General features: G+C 61.3%; 14 protein-coding genes across 14 annotated transcripts; 5 read left to right on the top strand and 9 right to left on the bottom strand.

The window, feature by feature from the left end:
- Positions 1-2: 2 nt before the first annotated feature.
- On the bottom strand, positions 3-1,501 carry FA10DRAFT_304004 (hypothetical protein; the record flags this gene model as incomplete). Its single annotated transcript, XM_025525304.1, has 5 exons — positions 908-1,501; positions 709-837; positions 441-638; positions 301-372; positions 3-236 (listed from the first exon to the last, which is right to left on the bottom strand). Exons 1-5 carry the CDS (start codon positions 1,481-1,483, stop codon positions 3-5), a joined length of 1,209 nt encoding a protein of 402 aa, XP_025375129.1. The 5' UTR covers positions 1,484-1,501.
- A 1,526-nt stretch (positions 1,502-3,027) lies between these two features.
- Positions 3,028-4,399, bottom strand: FA10DRAFT_269207 (hypothetical protein). Its single transcript, XM_025522666.1, has 7 exons — positions 4,016-4,399; positions 3,891-3,957; positions 3,721-3,828; positions 3,519-3,646; positions 3,368-3,462; positions 3,163-3,302; positions 3,028-3,097 (listed from the first exon to the last, which is right to left on the bottom strand). Exons 1-7 carry the CDS (start codon positions 4,016-4,018, stop codon positions 3,036-3,038), a joined length of 603 nt encoding a protein of 200 aa, XP_025375128.1. The 5' UTR covers positions 4,019-4,399; the 3' UTR covers positions 3,028-3,035.
- Positions 4,029-4,512, top strand: FA10DRAFT_180723 (hypothetical protein). The gene has a single exon (XM_025518293.1). It carries the CDS (start codon positions 4,078-4,080, stop codon positions 4,372-4,374), a length of 297 nt encoding a protein of 98 aa, XP_025375127.1. The 5' UTR covers positions 4,029-4,077; the 3' UTR covers positions 4,375-4,512.
- Positions 4,413-6,574, top strand: FA10DRAFT_255626 (nucleotide-binding domain-containing protein; the record flags this gene model as incomplete). The annotated part of the gene is made up of 3 exons (XM_025519773.1): positions 4,413-4,988; positions 5,066-5,842; positions 5,972-6,574. Exons 1-3 carry the CDS (start codon positions 4,650-4,652, stop codon positions 6,572-6,574), a joined length of 1,719 nt encoding a protein of 572 aa, XP_025375126.1. The 5' UTR covers positions 4,413-4,649.
- An 84-nt stretch (positions 6,575-6,658) lies between these two features.
- On the bottom strand, positions 6,659-8,144 carry FA10DRAFT_269204 (PCI-domain-containing protein). Its single transcript, XM_025522665.1, has 3 exons — positions 8,031-8,144; positions 7,879-7,957; positions 6,659-7,825 (listed from the first exon to the last, which is right to left on the bottom strand). Exons 1-3 carry the CDS (start codon positions 8,137-8,139, stop codon positions 6,742-6,744), a joined length of 1,272 nt encoding a protein of 423 aa, XP_025375125.1. The 5' UTR covers positions 8,140-8,144; the 3' UTR covers positions 6,659-6,741.
- On the top strand, positions 8,111-9,918 carry FA10DRAFT_269203 (putative RPN7-subunit of the regulatory particle of the proteasome). Its single transcript, XM_025522664.1, has 6 exons — positions 8,111-8,704; positions 8,776-8,921; positions 8,984-9,203; positions 9,264-9,372; positions 9,432-9,655; positions 9,724-9,918. The coding sequence occupies exons 1-6, from the start codon at positions 8,339-8,341 to the stop codon at positions 9,841-9,843; spliced, it is 1,185 nt and encodes a 394-aa protein (XP_025375124.1). The 5' UTR covers positions 8,111-8,338; the 3' UTR covers positions 9,844-9,918.
- Positions 9,843-10,951, bottom strand: FA10DRAFT_269201 (eukaryotic phosphomannomutase). Its single transcript, XM_025522663.1, has 4 exons — positions 10,703-10,951; positions 10,440-10,608; positions 10,076-10,367; positions 9,843-10,017 (listed from the first exon to the last, which is right to left on the bottom strand). Exons 1-4 carry the CDS (start codon positions 10,917-10,919, stop codon positions 9,913-9,915), a joined length of 783 nt encoding a protein of 260 aa, XP_025375123.1. The 5' UTR covers positions 10,920-10,951; the 3' UTR covers positions 9,843-9,912.
- A 67-nt stretch (positions 10,952-11,018) lies between these two features.
- FA10DRAFT_269200 (hypothetical protein) lies at positions 11,019-11,425 on the bottom strand. The gene has a single exon (XM_025522662.1). It carries the CDS (start codon positions 11,342-11,344, stop codon positions 11,099-11,101), a length of 246 nt encoding a protein of 81 aa, XP_025375122.1. The 5' UTR covers positions 11,345-11,425; the 3' UTR covers positions 11,019-11,098.
- Positions 11,404-13,193, bottom strand: FA10DRAFT_303998 (hypothetical protein). The gene is made up of 3 exons (XM_025525303.1): positions 11,944-13,193; positions 11,528-11,883; positions 11,404-11,466 (listed from the first exon to the last, which is right to left on the bottom strand). The coding sequence occupies exons 1-3, from the start codon at positions 13,125-13,127 to the stop codon at positions 11,438-11,440; spliced, it is 1,569 nt and encodes a 522-aa protein (XP_025375121.1). The 5' UTR covers positions 13,128-13,193; the 3' UTR covers positions 11,404-11,437.
- Positions 13,194-13,328: 135 nt separating this feature from the next.
- On the top strand, positions 13,329-14,311 carry FA10DRAFT_180709 (hypothetical protein). Its single transcript, XM_025518292.1, has one exon. It carries the CDS (start codon positions 13,462-13,464, stop codon positions 14,149-14,151), a length of 690 nt encoding a protein of 229 aa, XP_025375120.1. The 5' UTR covers positions 13,329-13,461; the 3' UTR covers positions 14,152-14,311.
- FA10DRAFT_269199 (glycoside hydrolase) lies at positions 14,137-16,096 on the bottom strand. Its single transcript, XM_025522661.1, has 4 exons — positions 15,668-16,096; positions 15,250-15,602; positions 14,495-15,186; positions 14,137-14,434 (listed from the first exon to the last, which is right to left on the bottom strand). The coding sequence occupies exons 1-4, from the start codon at positions 15,940-15,942 to the stop codon at positions 14,336-14,338; spliced, it is 1,419 nt and encodes a 472-aa protein (XP_025375119.1). The 5' UTR covers positions 15,943-16,096; the 3' UTR covers positions 14,137-14,335.
- A 518-nt stretch (positions 16,097-16,614) lies between these two features.
- Positions 16,615-18,766, bottom strand: FA10DRAFT_281442 (Gpi16 subunit, GPI transamidase component; the record flags this gene model as incomplete). Its single annotated transcript, XM_025523691.1, has 4 exons — positions 16,615-16,841; positions 16,903-17,230; positions 17,292-17,840; positions 17,905-18,766. 4 exons carry the CDS (start codon positions 18,764-18,766, stop codon positions 16,751-16,753), a joined length of 1,830 nt encoding a protein of 609 aa, XP_025375118.1. The 3' UTR covers positions 16,615-16,750.
- On the top strand, positions 18,737-20,211 carry FA10DRAFT_255607 (phosphoserine aminotransferase; the record flags this gene model as incomplete). Its single annotated transcript, XM_025519772.1, has 1 exon — positions 18,737-20,211. Exon 1 carries the CDS (start codon positions 18,931-18,933, stop codon positions 20,209-20,211), a length of 1,281 nt encoding a protein of 426 aa, XP_025375117.1. The 5' UTR covers positions 18,737-18,930.
- A 79-nt stretch (positions 20,212-20,290) lies between these two features.
- On the bottom strand, positions 20,291-20,818 carry FA10DRAFT_288618 (hypothetical protein; the record flags this gene model as incomplete). Its single annotated transcript, XM_025524213.1, has 3 exons — positions 20,291-20,551; positions 20,604-20,660; positions 20,723-20,818. 3 exons carry the CDS (start codon positions 20,816-20,818, stop codon positions 20,291-20,293), a joined length of 414 nt encoding a protein of 137 aa, XP_025375116.1.
- Between the last annotated feature and the right edge of the window lie 74 nt (positions 20,819-20,892).

Below are 20,892 nucleotides of genomic sequence, written 5' to 3'. Positions count from 1 at the left end.
ATTTACGAAGAAGCAACCGAGTCGTAGTGGAAGTTGGGCGCGTGGGTGTAGAAGGCATGGTCGTTTCCAGTGACCGAGTCGTGGCCGTACTGGCCCACATCGTTGAACGTGGCCGCGGGGAAGCCACTGACCGAGTAGATAATGCAGCCCTGGCCCAGGTAGCGACCGCCGGCACCTGCGAAGGGCGTCGAGTTGGGGTCGCCGCCGACAGTCAGGGGCCACGTGCTGAAGGACTTCTGTAACGAGGAAGGGCAAGGGTGAGTGACGTGGTTCTATTGATCGACGGCAAGATTCACTCACAGAGCCCGACACAGTGTCAGCCACGTTCTTGCAGAAGATGGGGTCGAAGTAGGCGTTCTGCGTCAGGACAGACTGGAAGAGGCAAAAGAAATGTCAGCGTACTGAGACGAATTTTCTTTCACTCGAGTCAAGCGGCTCACCGTGTACATGATGGAGTAGGTGTTGTAGTTGGCGTAGGCCGGGCTGAGGAGCTGGCCCTGGCCGGTGGCGACACGGTTGTCGACAAGGCCAGGGCGCGTGGCACCCTTGAATCCTGCGATAGCAGGTGGCGTGTACTTCGTCAGCTGGTAGCCATCCACTCCCGCCTTGACCACCTGGAAGTTTCCAAGGGTGGAGCCCTGGAGTGCACAAAGTTGGGTCAGTCGACGGACTTCTTTCCCGCTTTTCTTTTTTGCCACAACAACTCACAGTGTTGGTGGCCAGGTCCGAGCTGATGGGGGTGCCGTAGTAGGCGCAGACGAGGTTGGTGATCGAAAGTGGATCGGAGCAGGTGCTGCTGACAGTCGGGTCAACGACAGGGTCACGCTCGTAGTAGATCTGTTCGGATACGCAAGCGGTGAGCCGATCATGTCCTCCTACACTCCACTTGAGGCAGGAACAAGCTCACATCAAAGGACATGCAGCCCTTGAGAGCATCGCACTTGGCCGCACACGTCTCTGGCTTGTAGCACCAGTGCGTGGACATGCCCAAGTACGAGTTGGCACCAGGGTTGGAGTAGGTTCCCTGCAGGTTCTCGTACACTTGCGTGTATTTGCCAGATGAGATTGTATCGTTTCCTTGCTTGGCGGTGTAGGAGAAGTAAGGCCATGCCGTAAAGGTCTTGGCAGTCAGGCCCTGGGGCACCAGAAGGTTACCAAATGTGCTGGGCACGTTGAGCGTCTTTGGGCAGCCGCCGCTGCTGGAGCCACGCTTGGAGACAGATGTCGAAGACTGCTGTTGCTGAGCCTGCTGGACGACTGCAGCATCGGTATCGCTCGTGGAGATCGTCTGGTTGGTGGGGTAGCTTGGGGGAAGGTTGGTCGGGGTGATTCGCGAAGCAGCGACGAGACCGACGATGTCGAGGGTGCCGTCTGCGTTGACGTACGCAGGACGGTTGGCGGCATCGCGCTCGACGACATGAGGTCGTGCCGAGACGAGAGTCAAGCTGAGGGCGACGAGGGAGACGAGAGCACGGATTTGCATGGTTGCTTGGTGTAGAGGTAAGTTGGTGGAAGACAAGAAGAAAATAAAGAAAAAAATGGAAACGTCTTCCTCAAGGACTTGCCGAAAGGGAAAGGAGGCTCGCTGCTACTGTTTTTATACAGCGACGAGCGTTTAATGATGATGATATTGATGGCTTCCAAGAAGGCCTCCATCTCCATCCATCGTGGCTTGTCTCACGGTCTTGATCGTATCGCGCACTCCCGTGGCCTGCACCGATGTCTTGCTCAGCAGGCCGGTCCCATGGCCGTACCACTACATGCATTCCCGTGGCCAGAGCAGATGTCTCACTAAACTCCGATTCTATTATGCGGAGCAACACTGCAGATGGTGGCGGAGAGAGCGCATGTGCACCTCCTTTCTCCATCAGAACTTCTCTCTCTCTCTTCTGGTGCCGGGGGTCGTCACTCGCGTCGGTATTACAGACTTTAATGTATCTTCGCGGCCCAAGCAGCGACTCTGGATCTCGTCAGTCTGGGGGGCAATGTATGACGTCCTGTGGCTCTCGCCGAAAGAACGATCAACGATCGTCAGAAAGCGCGCAGGACCTAGACCCAGGAGCGGAAAATAAACAAAATGACAAATAGCGGCTAAGACCACCGAAAAGCCACTCCACAGCGCATCCCGCGTCTCACTTGTTTTTAAAAATTGTTGAAGACCTGTGCCTGGTACGTATTCTGGGTATCTTTTTGGGTCTCCGTGGAGAAAACGTTCTAGAAATTCAGCTGTGTTGGACTGCCAAGGATCGGTTCCGAACGACTAATCAGGAGCCTTGTTCTCACGATCCTACATTGCCAATGCTTGCATGCCGACTATCAGCCAAAGAGACGTAGCAGTAGAGCAGAGACGTCAAGATGTACTGTACGTACTGTACAGTACTGCACAGCACTGTATTATGGTACCAAAGGTCAGATCTTGTCTCACTTCTTACCAAGAGCATGTCTGGGTGTTGCAGAGAGCTGCGTCTGCGAGACCCAGGCTTGAGCAAGGAGCAAGACATAAAGCAAGATGCCTGAGAAGAAGAGAGAAGACCATCGCAGCGGTCGTCGTGGTGCTGCTAGCGGCCTGGACTCAGACGGGTCAATCTTAGGCCGTGTGTGGCGCCAAGTGGCAGCGACGGACAGTCACTGACGAGTCCACTTGCCCGATAGGTCACAATCAGAGCCTCGATCATCATGCTAGGACTTGCGTCTGGGAGAAGTCTGGCCCCATCTGACCTTTACCATGGTCCTTGTTCCAGACGCCGTTGTTGAGTAAGAAGATTCGCTCTGAGGATCTCTTAGGGTGCCATCCCTCGCGCACTGTCATGTGTCGTCAAAAAAACGGGCAAAGGTTCCATCTCTCTCTCTCTCTCTCTTTTCTCTCTCTCTCTCTTTTCTCTCTCTCTCTCTTTTCTCCTCTCTTTTCCTTTCTCTTTCGAAATCGCGACTCTAGAGTAGGGAGATTCTCCCTTTCAGGCTGCCGCGCGTGCGCACGCCTTGACAAAAAGGACAAGCAATGTAGTGAACAAACAGACGAACTGGAATGGCATTGACTACTCCTGGAAGAGCTTGTAGCGCGGCGAGTAGCCAAAGAGGTAGCCTCCCAGCCATCGGCCTGGTGCAAAAGGAGTGTGAGCAGCGGAAAACGACGCAGGTGGGGGTGGGAAGAGAGACACCCACCGACGATGACATTGAGCCAGCCGCCGAGGCCAAAGGGCACGTCTGCGAGGATGACGTCTGCGTCGTCGAGGAAGCGGAGCATCTGCAGCGGGTTCGGCGCCTTGCCGGCCATGGTGCGCGACGAGAGGTAGCCGTAGAAACTGTTGCATGCGTCAGTATCAGCTCAAGCAAGAGAGAAAGAGGAAGCGAAGGCCAAAAGACGCACTTGCGGACGAAGTCCTCGTCGAAGCCGGCATTGTCGCCGCCGCGCACAGTGATGTATACCTCGAGGTCCTGGCCCGATTCTGGGTCGCACCAGAACTGTTGAAGAATGGATCAGCTCCTTCATTCCCCAGCGCATGGTAAAAGCAACCCACAGTGTGAGGCCGGTGCGGAGGGATGACGGCTGTCTGGCCTGGCTTGAGCTTGCCGAGCTTGCCGTCGATCTTGTAGCACAGGACGCCGCTCTTGACGTCAAATGTCTCTGTCTGGTACAGGTGCGTGTCTGTTCGGACCTTTACATCAGCTCATGCATACCAGTCGGCGGAGGAGAAAGAAAGGGAGAGAAGTGACACCCACGGTAGGGAGGCGTGGCCGTGCTCTTTGGGCCCACGCCCGAGTGGGGCGATCCCTTTTTGAAGATCTGGCCCGAGGTGAACGACTTGCCGTCGTTGGACACCTTCCATGCTGCTCAGCGGCCTCTCGCCATGTCAGCCTCAGCATCAGAGGAAAGGGCACCCTGCACGCACCAATGAGATCGCCGTCGAAAAAGTGCCAGCGGCCCTGCTCGTCGATGTGTGGTCGCTTGAGGTCGGACTGCGACGGCTGTCAGCTCTCACTGCGCAGTCACTTTTAATGTAGGCGTCGGACTCACCATTGCGTTGCGTGTACTGTGCTGTGCTGGGCTGGGCTGGGCTGTGTGTCGGTCAGGGAGTGATGGTGATGAAGAGAGCAGCCGGGCTTGCCCCAGGATTCTTATCCCTGCAGGCAGGTCCGGTCCAAGTCCGCGGCCTCCACTTTATCTTGCTATCAGCCCGGACGCGGGGCGGGCGCGCGAACAAGGACAGGCCAAAGTCAGAATCGGGCAAGATTGGGCCTCGCATTCAGGATGATTGTCGCTCTGCGCTCGTCGGGCAGGGACAGCCTTCAAAAAGCGGACAATACTGTGGCTCGTGGCGGCTGAATGCGAGGCGATCTTGTAGCTCGTGCACATCTCGGACTGCTGACTCTTGACAGCAGCGCAAGTCGCGTCTATTCATGACAACGGAAAAGAGAGGGTATTTTGAAGTTCGCTTGAGCTACGAAATGAACTTCATTTGGGCGTGAAGTCTAGTTGCGCAAGAAGTTGCACTACTATGTTTGAGCATGAATTTCGGTCGAGCTAGGAAATGAACTTCATTCGGGCTTGAAGTTCGCCTCAGCTAGAGAACGAACTTCAACAGGGCGTGAAGTCTAGTTGCGCAAGAAGTTGCACTTTGTTTGGGCATGAATTTCAGTCGAGCTAGGAAATGAACTTCATTCGGGCTGTCGGGGGTCACAGCTGGTCCGTGCCCTCTCCACGTGATCTTGTTGTGCCTAGTCAGACACTTTTTCGCAGTCCCGGCCCGAACGCTTCTTGGGACGAGGGAAGGAAGGAACAAGAGACGATGCGATGGACGCTGGTGCGGCAGAGAGCGCCGCTGAAGCTGGCCGTCATCGGTAGCGGGCCGTCGGCATTCTACAGCGCGGCCAGGGTGCTCTCGTCGCTGCGGGACGACGAGCAGGCCGAGGTGCACCTGTACGAGCGGCTGCCCACGCCCAACGGTCTCGTCCGCTACGGCGTCGCGCCGGACCACCCCGAGGTCAAGGTGGGCGTTCTTCGATCTTTCCCTCTCTCTCTCTCTCTCTCTTCTGCAGTGTGCTGACCGAGGTGGTGCCAATATAGAATGTCGAAAACAAGTTTGCGCAGGTGGCTGCAGACCCGCGCCTGCGCTTCTTTGGCAACGTCGACGTCGTCTCCTCGTCGTCGCAGTCATCGTTCACAGCGCCCTCGGACCAGTACGACTACCCCGATGCACACAAGCTGGCGCTCTCGGAGCTGCTGCCGCACTACACCCACCTCCTGCTCGCCTATGGCTCGTCGCTGGCACGGCCCCTGTCGCTGTCGCCGGCGCCGCTCGGCGTGCACTCGGCGCTGGACTTTGTCAACTGGTACAACGGCCACCCGGCCTCGCACGACGCGCGCTTCCTGGCGCGCAACCCACACCGGCGCATCGACGTGCGGCGCGGCACGGAGCACGCAACGATCGTGGGCGCAGGCAACGTGGCGCTCGACGTGGCGCGGGTGCTGCTGCGCGGCGCACGCGGGCCTGCCGACGACGGCTTCGCACGGACCGACGTCCCCGAGCCCGTGCTCGCCCACCTGGCCTCGCGCCTGGCAGACCTGAAGCGTGTCGATGTCGTGGCGCGGCGCGGCGCCGCCCAGGTCGCTTTCACGAACAAGGAGCTGCGCGAGATGATGGACCTCGGCGGCGCCACGCGCTTCGAGCGGCCGTCCGACGCGGACCTCGCGCTGGCCAAGACCCACGTCGACGCCCTCGCCGAGCCGGGCCAGGCGCGCATCCGCAAGCGCCTCCTCACCATCCTCGAAAAAGGGTCCAGAGACGAGGCCGCCACCACCACTGCCGAGCGCACGTGGGCGCTGCGCTTCTTTGCCAGCCCCGTGCGCTTCGATGCCGATGCACAGGGCCACGTTGCCGCCGTCGAGTGGGACCGCATGGCCTTTGGCGCGCGCACGCCGACGGCCGACGGCGACATGGCCAGCACTGCGCGGCCGTGGGATGCGAGCCAGGGCTCGGCGAGTGCGACGGCGAGTTCAGTCACGACGACGAGTGCGACGACAACGACAGCAGCTACTACAACGGCAGCGACGTCGCTCGCACGCACGGGCGAGCGCTTCACGACGCCCACGGACCTCGTCATCACCAGCGTCGGCTACAAGGGCGCCCCGCTCGCGGCGCCGTCATCTGCTGTGCCACCAGCAGCGCCCGACGCCGACACCGACACCGCGCCGCTGATCCCCTGGGACGCGCAGCGGGGCATCGTGCCCAACGTGGCCGGCCGCGTCGCACGGGGCACCGCCGTCGTGCCGGGCCTCTACGTCTCGGGCTGGCTCGCCACGGGGCCCGTCGGCGTCATTGCCTCGACGCGCCTCGATGCCAACACGATTGCCGACGCCATCCTCGACGACTGGCGCGCCCAGCGGCCGACTCTCTCGTCGTCATCATCATCGATATCACCGGGAAGCGTGCCCGAGTCGCTGGCGAGCAGCAGCACGCCCATCGTCGACTGGGCCGGCTGGACCCGCCTCGACGACGAGGAGCGGCGCCGCGGCAAGGCGCTGGGCAAGCTCCGCGAAAAGGTCTTGTGTGAGTCTGTCTTTGCGAGTCATTGAGTCAGTGGACCATTGCTGACGTGGAAAAAAACAGCGATCCCGGAGATGCTCGAGATTGCCGCTGCTTGATCCCTCACACACACACTCTAGAAATACCAGTGTACTCAAGCACTGCCAGTGTAGTCTGTCTCTTAACATTAGTGGAATTAATGGCATTACATGCGCGCTCATGACAACCGCTTCGCCTTGGCGGCAAGCGAGTCGACGACGGTGCTGACGTGCTTGAGCGTGTCCAGGCTCGCCTCGTACGTCGTGTCCTCGACGGGCTCGTCAAAGACGACGAGGCAGCCGGCGCCCTGGTCGAGGATGCCGTGAAAGACCTTGTCGAGGATCATCTGGCTGAGCTTGGTCTCGACGTCGCGCACGGGCTGGCGCACCGTGCTGGCCACGTGGCTGATCTCGACCCGGCTGTAGGGCTCAATGATGCGCAGCAGGTTCTGCTCGAGGAGCGTGTCGTAGAGGGCCGAGAGGTGGTTGCGGATGATGGGGTCGTTGGACAGCTCGGCCTTGTAGTCGGCGAGGGCCTGCTCAAAGTGCTCGAGGCTGCGCTCCTCGTGCGCCCGCGCGACGGCCTTCATCGCCTCGACGTCGCGGCCCGCGTACTTTTGCGCCAGCTTGCCCTCGATGATGGCCCCCACGTCGTCGGCCAGGTTGAGCATGATCTTGCAGAGGAGCATGTACTTGAGTGCCAGCGGCGCACGTGCGTCCTCCTGCGACGACAGGCCCTCGAGCGTCTCGAAAAAGTACGAGTAGGCCGTCGTGTAGTCCTTGTCCTCGGCGTGGAGGACGCCGCTCTGCATGTCGAGCTGGGCCTGGAGTAAAGGAGGGCAGTAGATGGCATTGGCCGCGGTGCGGGCCGAGGTGAGCGACGCCTTGGCCTTGGGCAGGTTGGCAATCGCATGGTTGACCTTGCTCTCGAGCAGGTGCACCTCGGTCAGGATCATCTTGTCGTCGAGCCGCTTCAGCTCGCGGAGCAGGGCATCGATGAGCGGCAGCGCCTCGCGGTAGCGGCGCGTGTCAAAGAGGAGCCCAATCAGCCGCGTCTCGAGGTTCTGCTTGAGAAAGATGCGCTTCTCCGACTTGGCCCACTCGATGTTTTCCCGCGTCACGGCAATCTGCGTCTCGCTCGAGTTGGGAATCTCGCCAAAGTAGTCGATCAGCGTCCGGATCAGCTTTGCCGTCTTGGCCTTGGCAATCGACGCCATGAGTGAGCGCGACGACCGCACCGCCTCGGCCAGCTTTGTTGCGTCTCTGTGGAACTCGTCAGTGTCTTTCGTCCCCAAGCTGTGTTTATGAAAACCCACTTTTGATCGCGGTATAGCTGCCCGAGCCGCATCAGCGCCAGTTCCCGTTGTCGCAGGCTCTCCTCGCTCTTGTCATCGGCTGGTCCAAGTGCATGCATGCATGCACAGGTCAGTCTGGGCTCCTTCCTCCCCTTGCTCGCTTTGTCACTCACTGTGTGTCTCGAGAATCTGCTTGAGGATGTTCTCGCCCTGCGCCTCCTTGCCCGCATCGAGGGCATCGGTCGCCGCCTTGTACGTCGGCGCGCCCGGTTCGATGGCCATGGTTGCTGTGGACAGACTAGAGAGGCCCCTGCTCAGACGACAACGACGACGCGCGTTCCACACTGCACGAAGGAAATGGAGGTCTAAAATCGCACGTGCTTACATAAGCACCCAAAGGAACACGACGCCCCTCCTCCTCCATCTTTACAAGTACTTGCTCTCTACGTCGACCACAGCTACAACATCCGCAAAGACAGCCATGGCCGACGACGAGTCCTCGCTCCTCCCCGTGCCCAACCTGGGCCTGCAGCAGAAGCTGTTCCTCCTCACACGGCCGAGCGCGCCGCACGCCGACAAGGAGGAGGCGCGGACGGCGCTCCTCAAGGGCATCGAGGACGACGAGATGGCGCCGTACTATGCCAGCATCGTCAACAGCCCCGATGCGGCCGTGGCGGCGCTGCTCAAGCGCGACGCTGCACTGCTCAAGCGCCTCGAAGAGAAAAACGAGGAAGCGCTCCGGCTGATGGACGAGAGCATCAAGAAGAACGAGGAGGAGGAGGGCGAGTCAGAGGTCAATGCGGTGTTGAGGCAGAAGGCCAGCTACCTGGCCAAGATTGGCGACAAGGTGAGTCTCCTACCTCTTCTCTTCCTAGCTTTTCCTTTCCGCAAGCTGACTTGCCTGCACTGCGCAATCAGACACGGGCGCTCGAGGCACATCGGATCGCGATTGAAAAGGCCGCCGGGCTCGGCTCCCGGCTGGACCTGACGCTGGCCATGATCCGCATCGGCCTCTTCCACGGCGACCCCGAGGTTACAGTGTCGAGCATCGCAAAAGCCAAGCTGTAAGTGACTCTCTTCTTTCTCCTCTCTTCATTCGAGATTAAAAGCTCACACAGGCAAGCAGTCTTGTCGAGGAGGGCGGCGACTGGGACAGGCGCAACCGGCTCAAGGTCTACGAAGGGCTCCATCTCCTCTCGATCCGCGACTTCAAGCGCGGCGGCGAGCTCTTTCTCGATGCCCTCTCGACGTTTACGGCGACGGAGCTGCTCGAGTACAACGACTTTATCACCCTCACCGTGCTCAGCAACATCCTCTCGCTGCCCCGCACCGAGCTCAAAAAGAAGGTGCGTCTTGACTGCATGCGCTTCCTTTGACTGTGCAGCTCAACGGAACACACATGACAGATCATCGACTCGCCCGAGGTGCTGCAGGTCGTCGACGACATCCCCCACCTGCGCACCTATGTTACGTCGCTCTACGCGTGCGAGTACGCCACCTTCTTCCAGGCCCTGGGTGAGTCTCACTGTGTGAAACTCCTGCAGCAAAGCTCACTGGAATCTCCCATAAATCAGCCGAGGTCGAGCAGACACATCTGCTGCCCTCGCGGCTCCTGGCCCCACATGCGCGCTACTATGTCCGGGAGATGCGCATCATTGGCTACGCCCAGCTGCTCGAGTCCTACCGCTCCCTCACCCTCGACAACATGGCCCAGGCATTCGGCGTCTCGTCCAACTTCATCGATGCCGAGCTCTCGCGCTTCATTGCCTCGGGCCGCCTGCCGGCCGTGATTGACCGGGTGAGTGTGCTGGACATGCACTCCCCTCACGCTTGCTCATCAATCTTGCGCCTCTCTTTCTTATACAGGTCGCCGGCGTCGTAGAGACACGCCGGCCAGACTTTCTTTCGGGCAGCTACGGCAAGCTGCTCAAGGACGGAGACCTGCTCCTCAACTCGCTCCAGCGACTCAGCCGAACCGTTCTGTAGCCCATCTCATCTACTTCCAATTCAATTGTTCTTGTAAGCCCAGACAAAAGCAAAGCGATGAGGGCAGCATCACAGGTCAAACAGCTTGCGCAGCTGGACCATGGTATCTTGCGGGTTGGCCACCGAGTGGCCCACGGTGCGCTCGTCGCTGAAGATTTCGTAGTCGTTTCCTCCCTGCAGCTACTCTCAGTTCCTTTTTCTTCTTTTTATGACTTGACGCCGACAAACTCACCTTGTACGTCTTGTCGCCGAAGAAGTGGATCGTCTTGAAGCCGTCCTTTTCCACGTGGCGCAGCGCAAACGTCTTGTCCCAGCCCGAGGGAAAGACGTCAAAGGAGATCATGCCGCCGATGCTGAAGGTGAGGCCGTAGTCGCGGAAGCGCTCCTGGAGCACGGCGACAAACTTGGTGCGCACCTGGTGCTCCCGGTCGTAGGCCTCAAATGCCTTGCGCTCGTCGTTTGTCGCGTTGCGCCCAATGGGGCTCACGTTGATCATGCCGTTCCGGAACTCGACAAACGTGCCGCTGTTAAAACGACCATCTACGTCTTAGCTCTCTCGCACAGCCAAGGAGAGAGAGGAGGGGAAAGGTACGCACCGCATGATGGGAAGGTCGAGCTGGGATATGTAGCCGAGGATAAACTTGACCATCGTCTTGTACTTTTCCTCGCCCAGCCAGCCGATGAAGCTCTGCGACGCCAGCACCTTGCCGGCCCGATAGGCAATCAGGCCGTTCTCGGCGAAGCCATAGTCGAAGAAGTCGGTCGCTTCGTGTCCCGTCCCAGTCAGTCAGTCGACCGGCTACTCAGACATGCACTCCACTCTCTCTCGACGAGAGTGGAGGGAGAAGGACCTACTCACCATCGGGCAGCCCCGGCAGCTGCAGCTGGCCCCGGATCTTGGCCAGGTCCGAGCCGCCGACAAAGCCAATAGCGCACTTTTTCGTCTTGATCGTCGTCAGCAGGTCCATCATTTCGGGCGACACGGCATTGCGCGCGGGCGTCAGCGTCTCGTCGACGTCAAACAGGCACAGCGTGTCTGGCTGCTCGCGGCCGGCAAAGAGCTCGGGCGCAGACATGGTTGCGGTTGCCAGTCGTCGTCGGCGGCAGTCGTCGTCGGTCGTCGAGTGAGAAACGCGCACGGCCAACGTGGAAGCTTAAAAATTAGAGAGTGGGCACCACGCGTTTCGAGATCTCACATTCTCTTGCCTCCGTGCAAAGAGAAAAACGCGGTCAGTTGGCAATTCTTTGGCAGTCTTTAGCAGTCTTTGGCAGTCCTTTGGCAAGTTTGGCAGTCCTTTGGCAGCTTTTCGGCAGTCATTTGGCAATCAAACGGCTGTCCTTTGGCTTCCAAGCATTTTGGCACTCGTTTGGCATTCGTTTGGCAATCAGTCAAAGTCTGTTGGTTCTTTGGCAGTCCTTCGGCAATCATTCGGCGGTCCTTTGGCAGTCCTTTGGCAACGTTTTGGCAGTCGGCAGTCGCTTGGCAGGCTATGGCAGTCATTCGGGACCCCTTTGGCAGTCCCTTGGCACAAATGGCGGTGCAATGCAGCAAATCTATTTCTCAGTGCAATGATTATACGTCTATGTATCTTTATCATTCTGGCGCTCTCGCCACAATGTATGCTGGGTCAAGTCTTGGTCAGCCAGCGGATCTCGCAGTCTCGCATCGGGAAAGGCAACTCACTGCCAAAGCTCCTGGTCGCAAACAGCTTCTCCGAGTCGTCGGGCTTGAGGTGCCTGAATGACTTTTTGCCCGCCTCGCTCCGCTCCGTCCTCCCCAGCAGCGCAAAGTCGCCTTCGATACCGTCGTCGTCGTCGTCGTCGTCGTCGGTGGGCGAGCGCGGCACGGCGTCGGTGTCGTCGTCGTGGTCATCGTCGGCGCTCTCGTCGGCGCGCTCGATTGCATGCACCTCGACGTGGCGAAGGCCGACCTCGTGCATGGCCTCTTTGATCTCCATGATGCTCCACGCGCGAAAGTCGTAGCTGAAGTAGTCGCGCAGCCAGCTGCCGTCGCCCCTGAATCGGAAGCTGAGGCTCATTCTGCCCTTGAACTCGTCAGCAGCTTGAAGCAAACAATGAAAGAAGATGACAGTAACCCACCTGAAGCGGTTCGATGCGTGGTCCAGCGGCGAGTCTTCGCGGTAGTAGTCGTAGCCGCCAAAGAGGGCGCCCTGGCGCACCTTGACGAGGTTGCCGCGCGGCCATCGCCGCCAGTCTGCCGCGCCGCCCTCGGCCTGCGAGGGCGGGGCGGACCAGAATTGGAGCGCGGCGTCGTCGGACACAGGCACCGGCGGGTCGCCTGGCCCGCGCAGGAAGCCCGGCTCGGCGGAAAAGGCGGACCAGAGGGCCGCCTGCTCGGCCGCGCTCGAGGACCACGACGTGGGCCCGGCAAAGGGGTCGACGATGAGGCAGCCGGTGCCCCGTCGGAGCGTGCGTGCGACCTGGGCGAGGTAGGCGATCAGGAGGGGCCGCGTGTGGAAGTAGGAGAGGGCGTAGTTGCCCGCGTAGACAATGTCCGGTGCAGCCACGGGTGTGACATGCGGCGGCAGCGGCAACGGCAGCGAGAGCACGTCGGCGTGCATCAGTGTCAGTGCGGGTGTCGCTGACAGGTCGTCCTCTTCGGCGTTTGTCAGGGACTCGCGCGCCTTCTCCTTTGCTGTCTGCTCCTGCTGCCGCCGCAGACGGGCCTGGAAGCGGCGCTCAAATCGGTCCGTCGTCGCACCGACGCTCCAAGTCGTCTTGCTCTCCTTTTGCTGCCGCTCCTCCTCTTGCTCTTGCTCTTGCCCTTGCTCCTCCTCTTGTTTCTTCCCCTCCCTCTTCAGTTCCGCCTCGTGCTGCACCTCTGCTTCGACGATCCTCGCCTCGTGCCCCTCACCGTACTGCCCGCTCTGCAAGAGGATCACGCGGGGTGCCTGACCATTCTCCCGACCCGGCCTCGTCGCCCGCCTGCGAGCCACCTCGAGCGCCCTCAGGTCAACATCGACGCCCTGGGCGCGCTGGTGGCCCTCGTCGAGGCCCACCCACGTCTGTGCCACAATGGCCGACGAGCAAAAGTCCTCGCGCAGCACGCGCGCCTCGGGCCGCCGGCTTCCGAGGTCCTGGGCGTTGTAGTAGAGCGAGGCCAGGTTGCCGCACTCGAGCGCCGGCTCCTGCACCGCGTCCTCGTACACGGCCAGCGCATCTGCGCGCTCTGCTATCGTTGGTGTAGCGCGCCCATTGCTGCCGCTGCTGCCGCTCGGCGCCGTCGGGAACTGCCGAGGCACGCGCGCATCGACGGTGGCCATGGGCCGAATATAAAAATAGGACGATGGAAGAAAGGCGCGGCGAGACAGCGACAAAGAAGCGGATCTCTTCCCTTTCCTTCTGACGTGCTGCAAGAACAAAAATTTAGACCGAGCAAAAAAGAAGCACCGGGAGTCGGAGAAGTCTGCTGCTTTTTCGCCCCTTTTTGGGTTCGAGTCCTGAACCGTGCGCTAGCTCAGGACAGGGTCTGGCCGGGGGCGCAGCGTTGTTGTTTATCGTGCTCCCTCGATCTCGACGCGGACTTCCCCACAAGGCCCCGCCCCGGCCTCGAGCTCGAACCGTAGCTCAATAAGAGAAGGGGAGAGCAAGGCCGAGATGGCGATGCCGCGGTACAAGTACGCGCTGGGGCCTGCGCCCGTGCGCTTTCCCTCAACGTCATCGCGGCCCGCGTCGGAAGCACCCGACCCGCCATCGCCTCCCATGCCATCATCGTCGTCGTCGCCAAAGCCAGCCGAGGAGCAACGGCGGTCCCGCTGGTCACTCTTCTCCCCCTCTGACTCTCTCGACCCTACCACTGCCTCGTTTCATCGCCAGCCGTCGGACGAGAAGCGGCCGCGGTGCAAGAGCATGCACTCCGCGACCGGCCCCTCGCCACGGTCGTCCCGAGCCGCCTCACCCGCTGAGCAGCCCCGCGAACGGCCCCGCTCCATGTCGCTCTTCTGGACAGAGATCAGCGCCGAGGCCGCGGGCACGGGCACGGGCAAGCAGACGCCCCTCATGACGTCTGCATCCACCACGTACGGCGCCGTCTCGCTCCCTGCCTCCTCTTCCGGCACCCCGCGCCCCGCAACAACATACCCAGACGACGACCCCTACGGCTACCGCTCCCTCGCGGGGCCCACCCTCCTGCCGTCGTACTACAGCAGCCAGCAGACGGCCGGGCCACAGCCTGCGTCCTCATCGGGCGCATCTGCCTCGGCCACCTTCCGGCGCTGGACGGGGCGCCTCGTCGCACTCGTTACCCTTGCTACCGTCGTCTACTGCACGCTCGCCGTCCTCGTGTAAAATGCAGAGAGCCCCGCATCTATCTTCATTCCCATTGAATAGTCCGAGTGAGGAGCCTGCTCGTGAAGAGATGGGGGAAGAAGGAAGATCCATTACATGAAGAGAGAGAGAGAAAAAGAGAGAGAAAAGAGGATATGGAAGGGGAATACCAAGAGGGAGGGATAAAAGGAGAGAAGCCGGGAGATCAGCAGTGGTAGTTGCTGACAGACCCATCGGCCTGCGCGGGGATCCAGCCGTACTTGATGCCGGCCTGGTAGCTCCAGTCCTCGCCCGTGCCCTCCGTCTGAGAGTGGTAAGGTCAGCCCATCTGATGCGCCAGGTATGACTTGTGAAGGAAACCCACCTTCCACGTCCAGTAGATCCAGCCACTGCCCTTCTCGTAGGCCTCCTTCTGCACGGCAAAGAAGCGCGCCAGGAGGTCCTTGTAGCCCTGGCTGAAGTTGCTCGCCGGCCCGCGCTTGGGCCCGCAGCTGCCCTTTTTGCTCTTGACGCCGGGAAAGGTGCCGTCGTAGCGGGCGCCCTTGTCGCGGCCGTTGAGGCTGCGTGCGCAGTCGGTAAAGGCGGCGGTCCACTCGCCGACGACCTGCCACTTGTCGCGGTTGGCGCTCTGCAGCGAGCTGGCCTTGGCGCAGTACGAGTCCTGGCGCGCCTGCGCATTCATCTGGATCTGGCCCTCGCTAAAGACGGTGTACTGGTGGCTGTCCTCAATGACGGCGTCGTAGCCCGTGGTCATGAAGCCCTTCCAGGTCGAGGCCCAGGCCGAGTTGGACGGGTCGATGAACTTGTCGGAAATGACGACGGCGATGGCGTCGGTGTGCTTGCGCACGCGCGCGTACGCGTCCTTGTAGTACTTTTTCAGCGTGTCCGTCGGCACGCCCAGCGGCTCGTTGACGACCTCGATCGAGGCGACGCTGTTGCTGTACTTTGTCTTGGCAAACTCGGTGGCCATTGTCTCGATGATGGCCAGCGCGCGGTCGATGTACGACTGCTTGTCGGCAAAGTGGCTGCCGCCGAGCCGGCCGCTGTGGTCAAAGCCTGTAAATACTCGGGTCAGCGGTCGGTCTTTAATAAAAACGGGCGAGACGGTTGAAAACTCACCATTCTGGCTGCCCGGCACACCGTGGAGGTCGACGAGGACGCGAATGTTGTGGTTGCCGGCCCACACAGCGGCCTGCTTGAGGAGGTCCCACTGGTTGAGCTTCAGGTACGGCTCGTTGCCCTGAACGTCAAAGGCCCAGAAGCCAATGGGGATGCGGACGTGGTTGAGGCCCGCCTGGGCGATTTCGGCAAAGTCGGCCTCGGTGATGAAGGTGTTGAGGTGCTTTTGCAGGATGGCGGTGCCCTTTGCCTTGGACTGCTTCGAGCCGAAAGTCCACTCGTCGACGATGCCGTTGGAGTCGGGGCCCGTCGCGTCAAAGACCGAGGGCGTGATGAAGTTTTCAATTACGAGCCTGTTTGTCTCTGTATCAGCCCTCCCTTGCTTGCGTGGTCCAGAGCTACTGTCCGCCAGACTCACCACCCGCCAATCGAGACACCGCGGACCGTCTGGCCGCCGAGCTGGGGCCCGCCAAAGGGAAAGCGGAGCGCGCCGGCGCGCCTGGTGATGTTGGCCACGACGCCGTCGACCTCCGGGTTGGTCTCGAGGGTCTTTTCAAACGCCGTCAGTACGCGGCGGTGGTTCGAGGCGCGGCGCTGCATGCCCGACTTGGCGCCCTGCTCGAGCGAGCCGACGGCGGCGCCGGCCATGGCCATGGCCAGCGCCACGGGCAACAGCAGTGTCGCGAGCTTCATCTTTCTTCTCTTCTTCTTCAACTAAAACGAATGTGTGGGTGTGTTGTGAGTGTGGTGCAAAGGAGCGTGGATGGGAAGGAGCGTGAGGGGGAGTAGGGAAAGGGGGTAGCGACAGCCTGTTGATCTCGTACAGAGCAGCGTACCATCCAACGAGTTGTCCCTTTTCTATAAAAACGAGCGCACTCCCCGCGCTCGGCGGGTCCAACAATAGTAGTAGTAGGTAGTAGTAGTACGTAGCAGCAAGATGTATAGCCAAGATACACTAGCTGTGCCTCGCGGTTCCTTGCTTGTATGAACATTCCTCTAAGCTCAATCGATCCCACTAATCTCAAGCAAGCATTTAATATAGTGAGGGGGGTTTGGCGATCAGACGTTTATTTTATTAAAAAATAGACACGGGATCTCACACGGGACACCACAAACGCGCCAGGAAATTCTTTAAGAAAAAGAACAAAAAAAAAAGAGGGCTCTCTTCTGAAAGAGGGAGGGAAAGAGAGAGGGAGAGAGATGTCAGAGGCGGAGAATGGGCCTGCCTGTAAGACGGGCTTTTTGACGCTAGAATGGCGGCATGGAAAGGGGAGCAGAGATGGCGGCCGAATCGCTTGCCGAAGCGCACGCGCGCATACAGATCAGATTGGAGACAAACAGACACATACTTTACTGTACCGTACCGTATTTGGAGAAAGGCACGGGCGCTCACTTCATTCCCGATCCTGATCTCACTCTGACTAGATGCAGGCCAGGAAAAGCCAATCAATCTCGCGATCCGACTGGTTGCATTAGATTGGATTGCATGTCCTGCCTACTACTACGGCTCGACGACGACGTCTGCATATTTGCGCACGAGGTTGTTGAGCACCGAGCCCGCGCAGAGGGCAATGAGTGTCGACGTGAAGATGCTGTGAAGAATGCTGTAGGGTCAGCAGAGAAGCAAAGGGGCTGCAAAGAAGGAAGACGCACATGACATTGTACGGCATGCTAAAGTCCGGCACGGCCACCTCGACCAGGCTGGGGTTTGTGTACAGGCGGGGCATCTTGCTGCTGCCGGCAGGCAGAAAGACGGCGGGGGCAATGTCGAAGCCGCGGTGGGCGTCGGGCGGGTGCTCGGCATAGCGCAGAAAGGCCTTGTCGTAGTCGTAGCGCAGGCGCACGGTGCTCTGCGGGGGCACGCGCACCGTCGCCTCGAGGTGCAGCGGTGCGCCGCGCGGCGTCGACGCAGAGTAGCGCAGCGCCTCGACGATGGGCGCGGTGAGGTCGTCTGCAAAGCGCACAATGTCGCCCTCCTCGTCTGTGGGGTCGAGTCTTCTTTGAGCTGTGTTCCAATGACTTGAACTAGTATACCAACTCACCGTCGTCGTCGGCCACCTCGACACTGGCCTGGAGCGAGTGGAGGAGGGGCCGGATGAACCAGGGCAGGACGTCGTAGTAGACGACGCTGCGTGCGCGCACGGCGTCGGTGTTGCGCAGCGTGACCTCGATTCGCCCTCGCTCCTGGCCGGCGCCCAGGAAGCTCCGGTCGGCCGAAAAGGCCGGGCTGTTGGGGTAGCTGTGGGGAAACACAAATTCGCCCTCGGTAGGCCAGTACATGCGCACGTCGAAGCCGACGGCGGTGCGCGTGTCGTACACGGCGTGTCCCTCGTCGACGACGCGGCGGATGAATGCGCGCTCGAAGCGCTTGAAGCGCGCGGCCTCGTCCTCGTAGGCGTCGCGCTCCTCCTGGGCCAGCTGCGGCAGGACGAGGATGGGGCTGATGAGGAAGTTGTAGTCGCCTTCTTCCTCGTCTTCCTCTTTCTTTCTCTTCGCCACCTCGGCGGGCGCCACGACGGTGATGGCACTCTCGTCGGCCAGCGGGCACGCCTGCTCCATCCGCCGGCCCAGCAGGCCAGAGAGGGACCAGTCTGTGTTAGAAAAAGTCAGCCTCGATTGTCTTTTACAGGACGGGGCTCTTTGCCTTTGACCCACCGCGCTTGCCGCGCAGGCCAGGCAGCATCACGGGCGAAAAGACGGCCTGAACATTGATCTCGACGGCCCAGCGGCCGTCCTCGCCACGGCGGACAACATGCAGGGCCATGCCGTGGAAGTCCGCCGCGAAAAAGTGGTGGGGCTCGAGGAGCGAGGCGAGGCCGGCGCGCTGCTTGCACGGCAGCAGCTTCAGCAGCGGCGACAGGTTCTCGGTGCACACGGCCTCGGACGACAGTGTGGCGTGGAGTGTCTTGCTCGAGTGATTGCTCGGCGATGATGACGAAGAGGAAGGAAAGGACCGCGTCCAGGGCGTCACCGTCAGGCGCTCATCGAGGGCATCGAGCGAGGCGCAAAAGAGGCCGGCCAGGTTCGCCGTCAGGGTGCGCCAGCGCGCCATGAGCGCCGGCTCGACGCGTGCACTGCCACCGTCGCCGTTGTCTGCTGTAGCCGTCGTCCTTGTCGCATTGGCGCGCAGACTCGCCCACACCTCGGCGCCCGTGCCCACGGCCGGCTCCGTCGTGGGCCAGCCCCAGCGCGCATAGTCCCACCGGCCGGCATTGATGGCGAGGTGCACCTCGTCGGCGTCGCTCGCCTGCGCCAGGTGCACCAGCGGCCGCGGCACCGTCGAGTACAGCGGTGGCTGCTGTGACGAGGCAGTATTCGGCTGCTGTTCGTCGATTTCGGCGCCGGCCGACGTGAGCTCAAAGGAGAAGAGCATGTGCACGCGCCCGTCGGCCAGCGGCGCGATGCGCAGCGACTCGCGGAAGCCCTCTTCCGACGCCGACGCCGCCGCTGTCTGTGCCAAGCTGCAGAGCGCGAAGACGAAGACGAGGACGAGGAGACTCCTCGCCGTCGCCATCATCTTTGCGCGCGCGAGTAGTCTGTCTAGGAGATGGTGTTTGTGGCTCGTGCGTGCGCGTGGACAGGACACAATTTTCAACTTTTCGCATTCTTCTTCTATTCTAAAAAAACGCGACGAGACGGAAGGGAAGAAAGAGTCATCGACAAAAGACAGCCACAACAACCATGGCCGCCACAAGCTCCTCGCTCGACGTCTCGAAGCGCGACGCAACAATCAATCTCGGTGCAGGGCCCTCGTCGCTGCCCACGGCCGTGCTGCTCGAGGCCGCGCAGGGCCTGCTCGACTTCCAGGGCACGGGCATGGGCCTCACCGAGCTCTCGCACCGCTCGTCGACGTTCAAGGCCGTCGTCGACTCGGCCGAGGCGTCGCTGCGTGCGCTCCTCGACATTCCCGACGACTATGCCGTCCTGTTCACCCAGGGCGGCGGCACCGAGCAGTTCAGCGCCTCGGCCCTCAACATGCTCTCGGCCCATGCGAGCCGGCGTGGCCCGGCAGCGACTGCCACCCCGACACCAGCCAAGTGTGACTACATCGTGACGGGCAGCTGGACGGCAAAGGCCGTCAAGGAGGCCAAGCGGCTCGGCGTCGCAGCCAACGTCGCTGTAGATGCGCGCGAGCACAACGGCGGCAAGTTCGGCGTCGTTCCACCCGTGTCGGCGTGGAAGCTGTCGTCGGCAGCCTCGGCCGAGGATGCGCCGGCGATGCTCTACTACTGCGACAACGAGACCGTGGACGGCGTCGAGTTCCCTGCGCCGGGCTTCCCTATCGACGAGCTGCCGGCTGACTACGCCGAGCGGGTGCCCCTCGTGGCCGACTGCAGCTCCAACATCCTCAGCCGGCCCATCGACGTGCGCCGCCACGCGCTCATCTTCTTTGGCGCGCAGAAGAACGTGGGGCCGAGCGGCGTGACCGTCGTCATTGTGCGCCGCAATCTGATCGCACACGACCCCGACGCGCCCGCCGTCCTTGCGCAGGGCGGGCCGCGGATCCCCACGACACTCGTGTACAAGAACCTGGCAGACAATGCGAGCCTGTACAACACGCCGCCAATGTTCAGCATCTACGTCGCCGGGCTCGTTTTTGCCGACCTGCTCAAGCACGGCGGCGTGGCTGGCGCCACGGAGCGCGCCGCCGCCAAGAGCGGCCTCGTCTATGGCGCCATTGCCGACTCGCAGGGCCTGTTCGTGCCCACCGTCACACAGGCGGCGGCGCGGAGCCGGATGAATGTCACGTTCCGCGTCGTCTCGGCCGAGGGCACGCCCGACGACGGCCTCGAGGCGCGCTTCGTCGCCGCCTGCGCCCAGCGCGGCATCGTCCAGGTCAAGGGCCACCGCAGCGTCGGCGGCATCCGCTGCAGCCTGTACAATGCCGTCACGCTCGAGCAGACGGCTGTGCTGGTGGATGTGATGCGCGCATTTATTGCCGACGAACGCAGCCGCCGCTAGAGGCGCAATAGAGAACACTTGCTGAGCACCTTTTTGAGCGCCTGTTTTGTACTGTGTGAGCCAGTCTGCCTTTACTGTACTATTTGAAGAGTGTTCTACGCACCGGCGGCCGCTCGTTGGGCTCGAGGGCCAGCACCGTCGGCACGCCCTCGGGCATCTCGATCCAGACGTGGTGGCGCGGGAAGCCCGGCTGGGCGTGCTCGCGCTCCTGCAGCGCGCGCGAGAGGGACGCGAGGTCGACGTCCTTGGGTGTCTGCAGGACGACTTTGCGCATGTGCGCGACGTTGTCGGGCGCGAGGTAGGCCTGCGTCGCGGCCGAGTCGCGCGTGCGTGCGATGATCTGTGTGTCTCTGTCAGTTCCGTCTCCTAGGTAGACAGAGGTCATTGCTCACGGCGAGGGATGCGTGTGCGGCCTGGGCCATGAGCGGGCCGAGGCCCCACTCGGTGCCCTGCTTGAAAGGAGTGTCAGTCGCTACACAGAAGAGAGCGGATAATAGGAAGCACTGCTCACGCCCACGAGGCTGTGGTCGACGATGAGCTGCATCACGAGCGGCGGCCGCGCAGGTGCGTCCGCTGCCGACGACGAGGACGAGGTAGTGGTGGCCATGTTAGCGCGATACGAGACTCGGAGCGGAGAGAGAGAAGGGCGACGAAAGAGCAGTCGCAGCGACATGCAGCAGC

This window comes from Acaromyces ingoldii, assembly GCF_003144295.1.
Source record: "Acaromyces ingoldii strain MCA 4198 unplaced genomic scaffold FA10scaffold_6, whole genome shotgun sequence".
Taxonomy (NCBI): Eukaryota; Fungi; Basidiomycota; class Exobasidiomycetes; order Exobasidiales; family Cryptobasidiaceae; genus Acaromyces; species Acaromyces ingoldii.
Note: the sequence above shows the minus strand (reverse complement) of the source record. Positions and strands in the feature narration are given on the sequence as shown.

Coding starts and splice junctions, on each gene's coding strand:
- FA10DRAFT_180723 (XM_025518293.1), top strand. CDS start 4,078: ATGGTGATGAAGAGAGCAGCCGGGCTTGCCCCAGGATTCTTATCCCTG.
- FA10DRAFT_269207 (XM_025522666.1), bottom strand. Junction 3,647..3,720: donor CACGGCCACGCCTCCCTACC/GTGGGTGTCACT, acceptor AGGTCCGAACAG/ACACGCACCTGTACCAGACA. Junction 3,303..3,367: donor GACGAGGACTTCGTCCGCAA/GTGCGTCTTTTG, acceptor CGCATGCAACAG/TTTCTACGGCTACCTCTCGT.
- FA10DRAFT_303998 (XM_025525303.1), bottom strand. CDS start 13,127: ATGGCCACCGTCGATGCGCGCGTGCCTCGGCAGTTCCCGACGGCGCCG. Junction 11,884..11,943: donor CACGCATCGAACCGCTTCAG/GTGGGTTACTGT, acceptor GTTCAAGGGCAG/AATGAGCCTCAGCTTCCGAT. Junction 11,467..11,527: donor TGCGACCAGGAGCTTTGGCA/GTGAGTTGCCTT, acceptor GACTTGACCCAG/CATACATTGTGGCGAGAGCG.
- FA10DRAFT_180709 (XM_025518292.1), top strand. CDS start 13,462: ATGGCGATGCCGCGGTACAAGTACGCGCTGGGGCCTGCGCCCGTGCGC.
- FA10DRAFT_269204 (XM_025522665.1), bottom strand. CDS start 8,139: ATGGCCATCGAACCGGGCGCGCCGACGTACAAGGCGGCGACCGATGCC. Junction 7,958..8,030: donor GCAGATTCTCGAGACACACA/GTGAGTGACAAA, acceptor CACTTGGACCAG/CCGATGACAAGAGCGAGGAG. Junction 7,826..7,878: donor CAGCTATACCGCGATCAAAA/GTGGGTTTTCAT, acceptor CGAGTTCCACAG/AGACGCAACAAAGCTGGCCG.
- FA10DRAFT_269200 (XM_025522662.1), bottom strand. CDS start 11,344: ATGACTGCCATAGCCTGCCAAGCGACTGCCGACTGCCAAAACGTTGCC.
- FA10DRAFT_269199 (XM_025522661.1), bottom strand. CDS start 15,942: ATGAAGCTCGCGACACTGCTGTTGCCCGTGGCGCTGGCCATGGCCATG. Junction 15,603..15,667: donor GGTGTCTCGATTGGCGGGTG/GTGAGTCTGGCG, acceptor AGAGACAAACAG/GCTCGTAATTGAAAACTTCA. Junction 15,187..15,249: donor TGTGCCGGGCAGCCAGAATG/GTGAGTTTTCAA, acceptor GAGTATTTACAG/GCTTTGACCACAGCGGCCGG.
- FA10DRAFT_269201 (XM_025522663.1), bottom strand. CDS start 10,919: ATGTCTGCGCCCGAGCTCTTTGCCGGCCGCGAGCAGCCAGACACGCTG. Junction 10,609..10,702: donor GCTGCCGGGGCTGCCCGATG/GTGAGTAGGTCC, acceptor CGGGACACGAAG/CGACCGACTTCTTCGACTAT. Junction 10,368..10,439: donor CTCGACCTTCCCATCATGCG/GTGCGTACCTTT, acceptor TCGTTTTAACAG/CGGCACGTTTGTCGAGTTCC.
- FA10DRAFT_269203 (XM_025522664.1), top strand. CDS start 8,339: ATGGCCGACGACGAGTCCTCGCTCCTCCCCGTGCCCAACCTGGGCCTG. Junction 8,705..8,775: donor TGGCCAAGATTGGCGACAAG/GTGAGTCTCCTA, acceptor CTGCGCAATCAG/ACACGGGCGCTCGAGGCACA. Junction 9,373..9,431: donor CACCTTCTTCCAGGCCCTGG/GTGAGTCTCACT, acceptor CCCATAAATCAG/CCGAGGTCGAGCAGACACAT.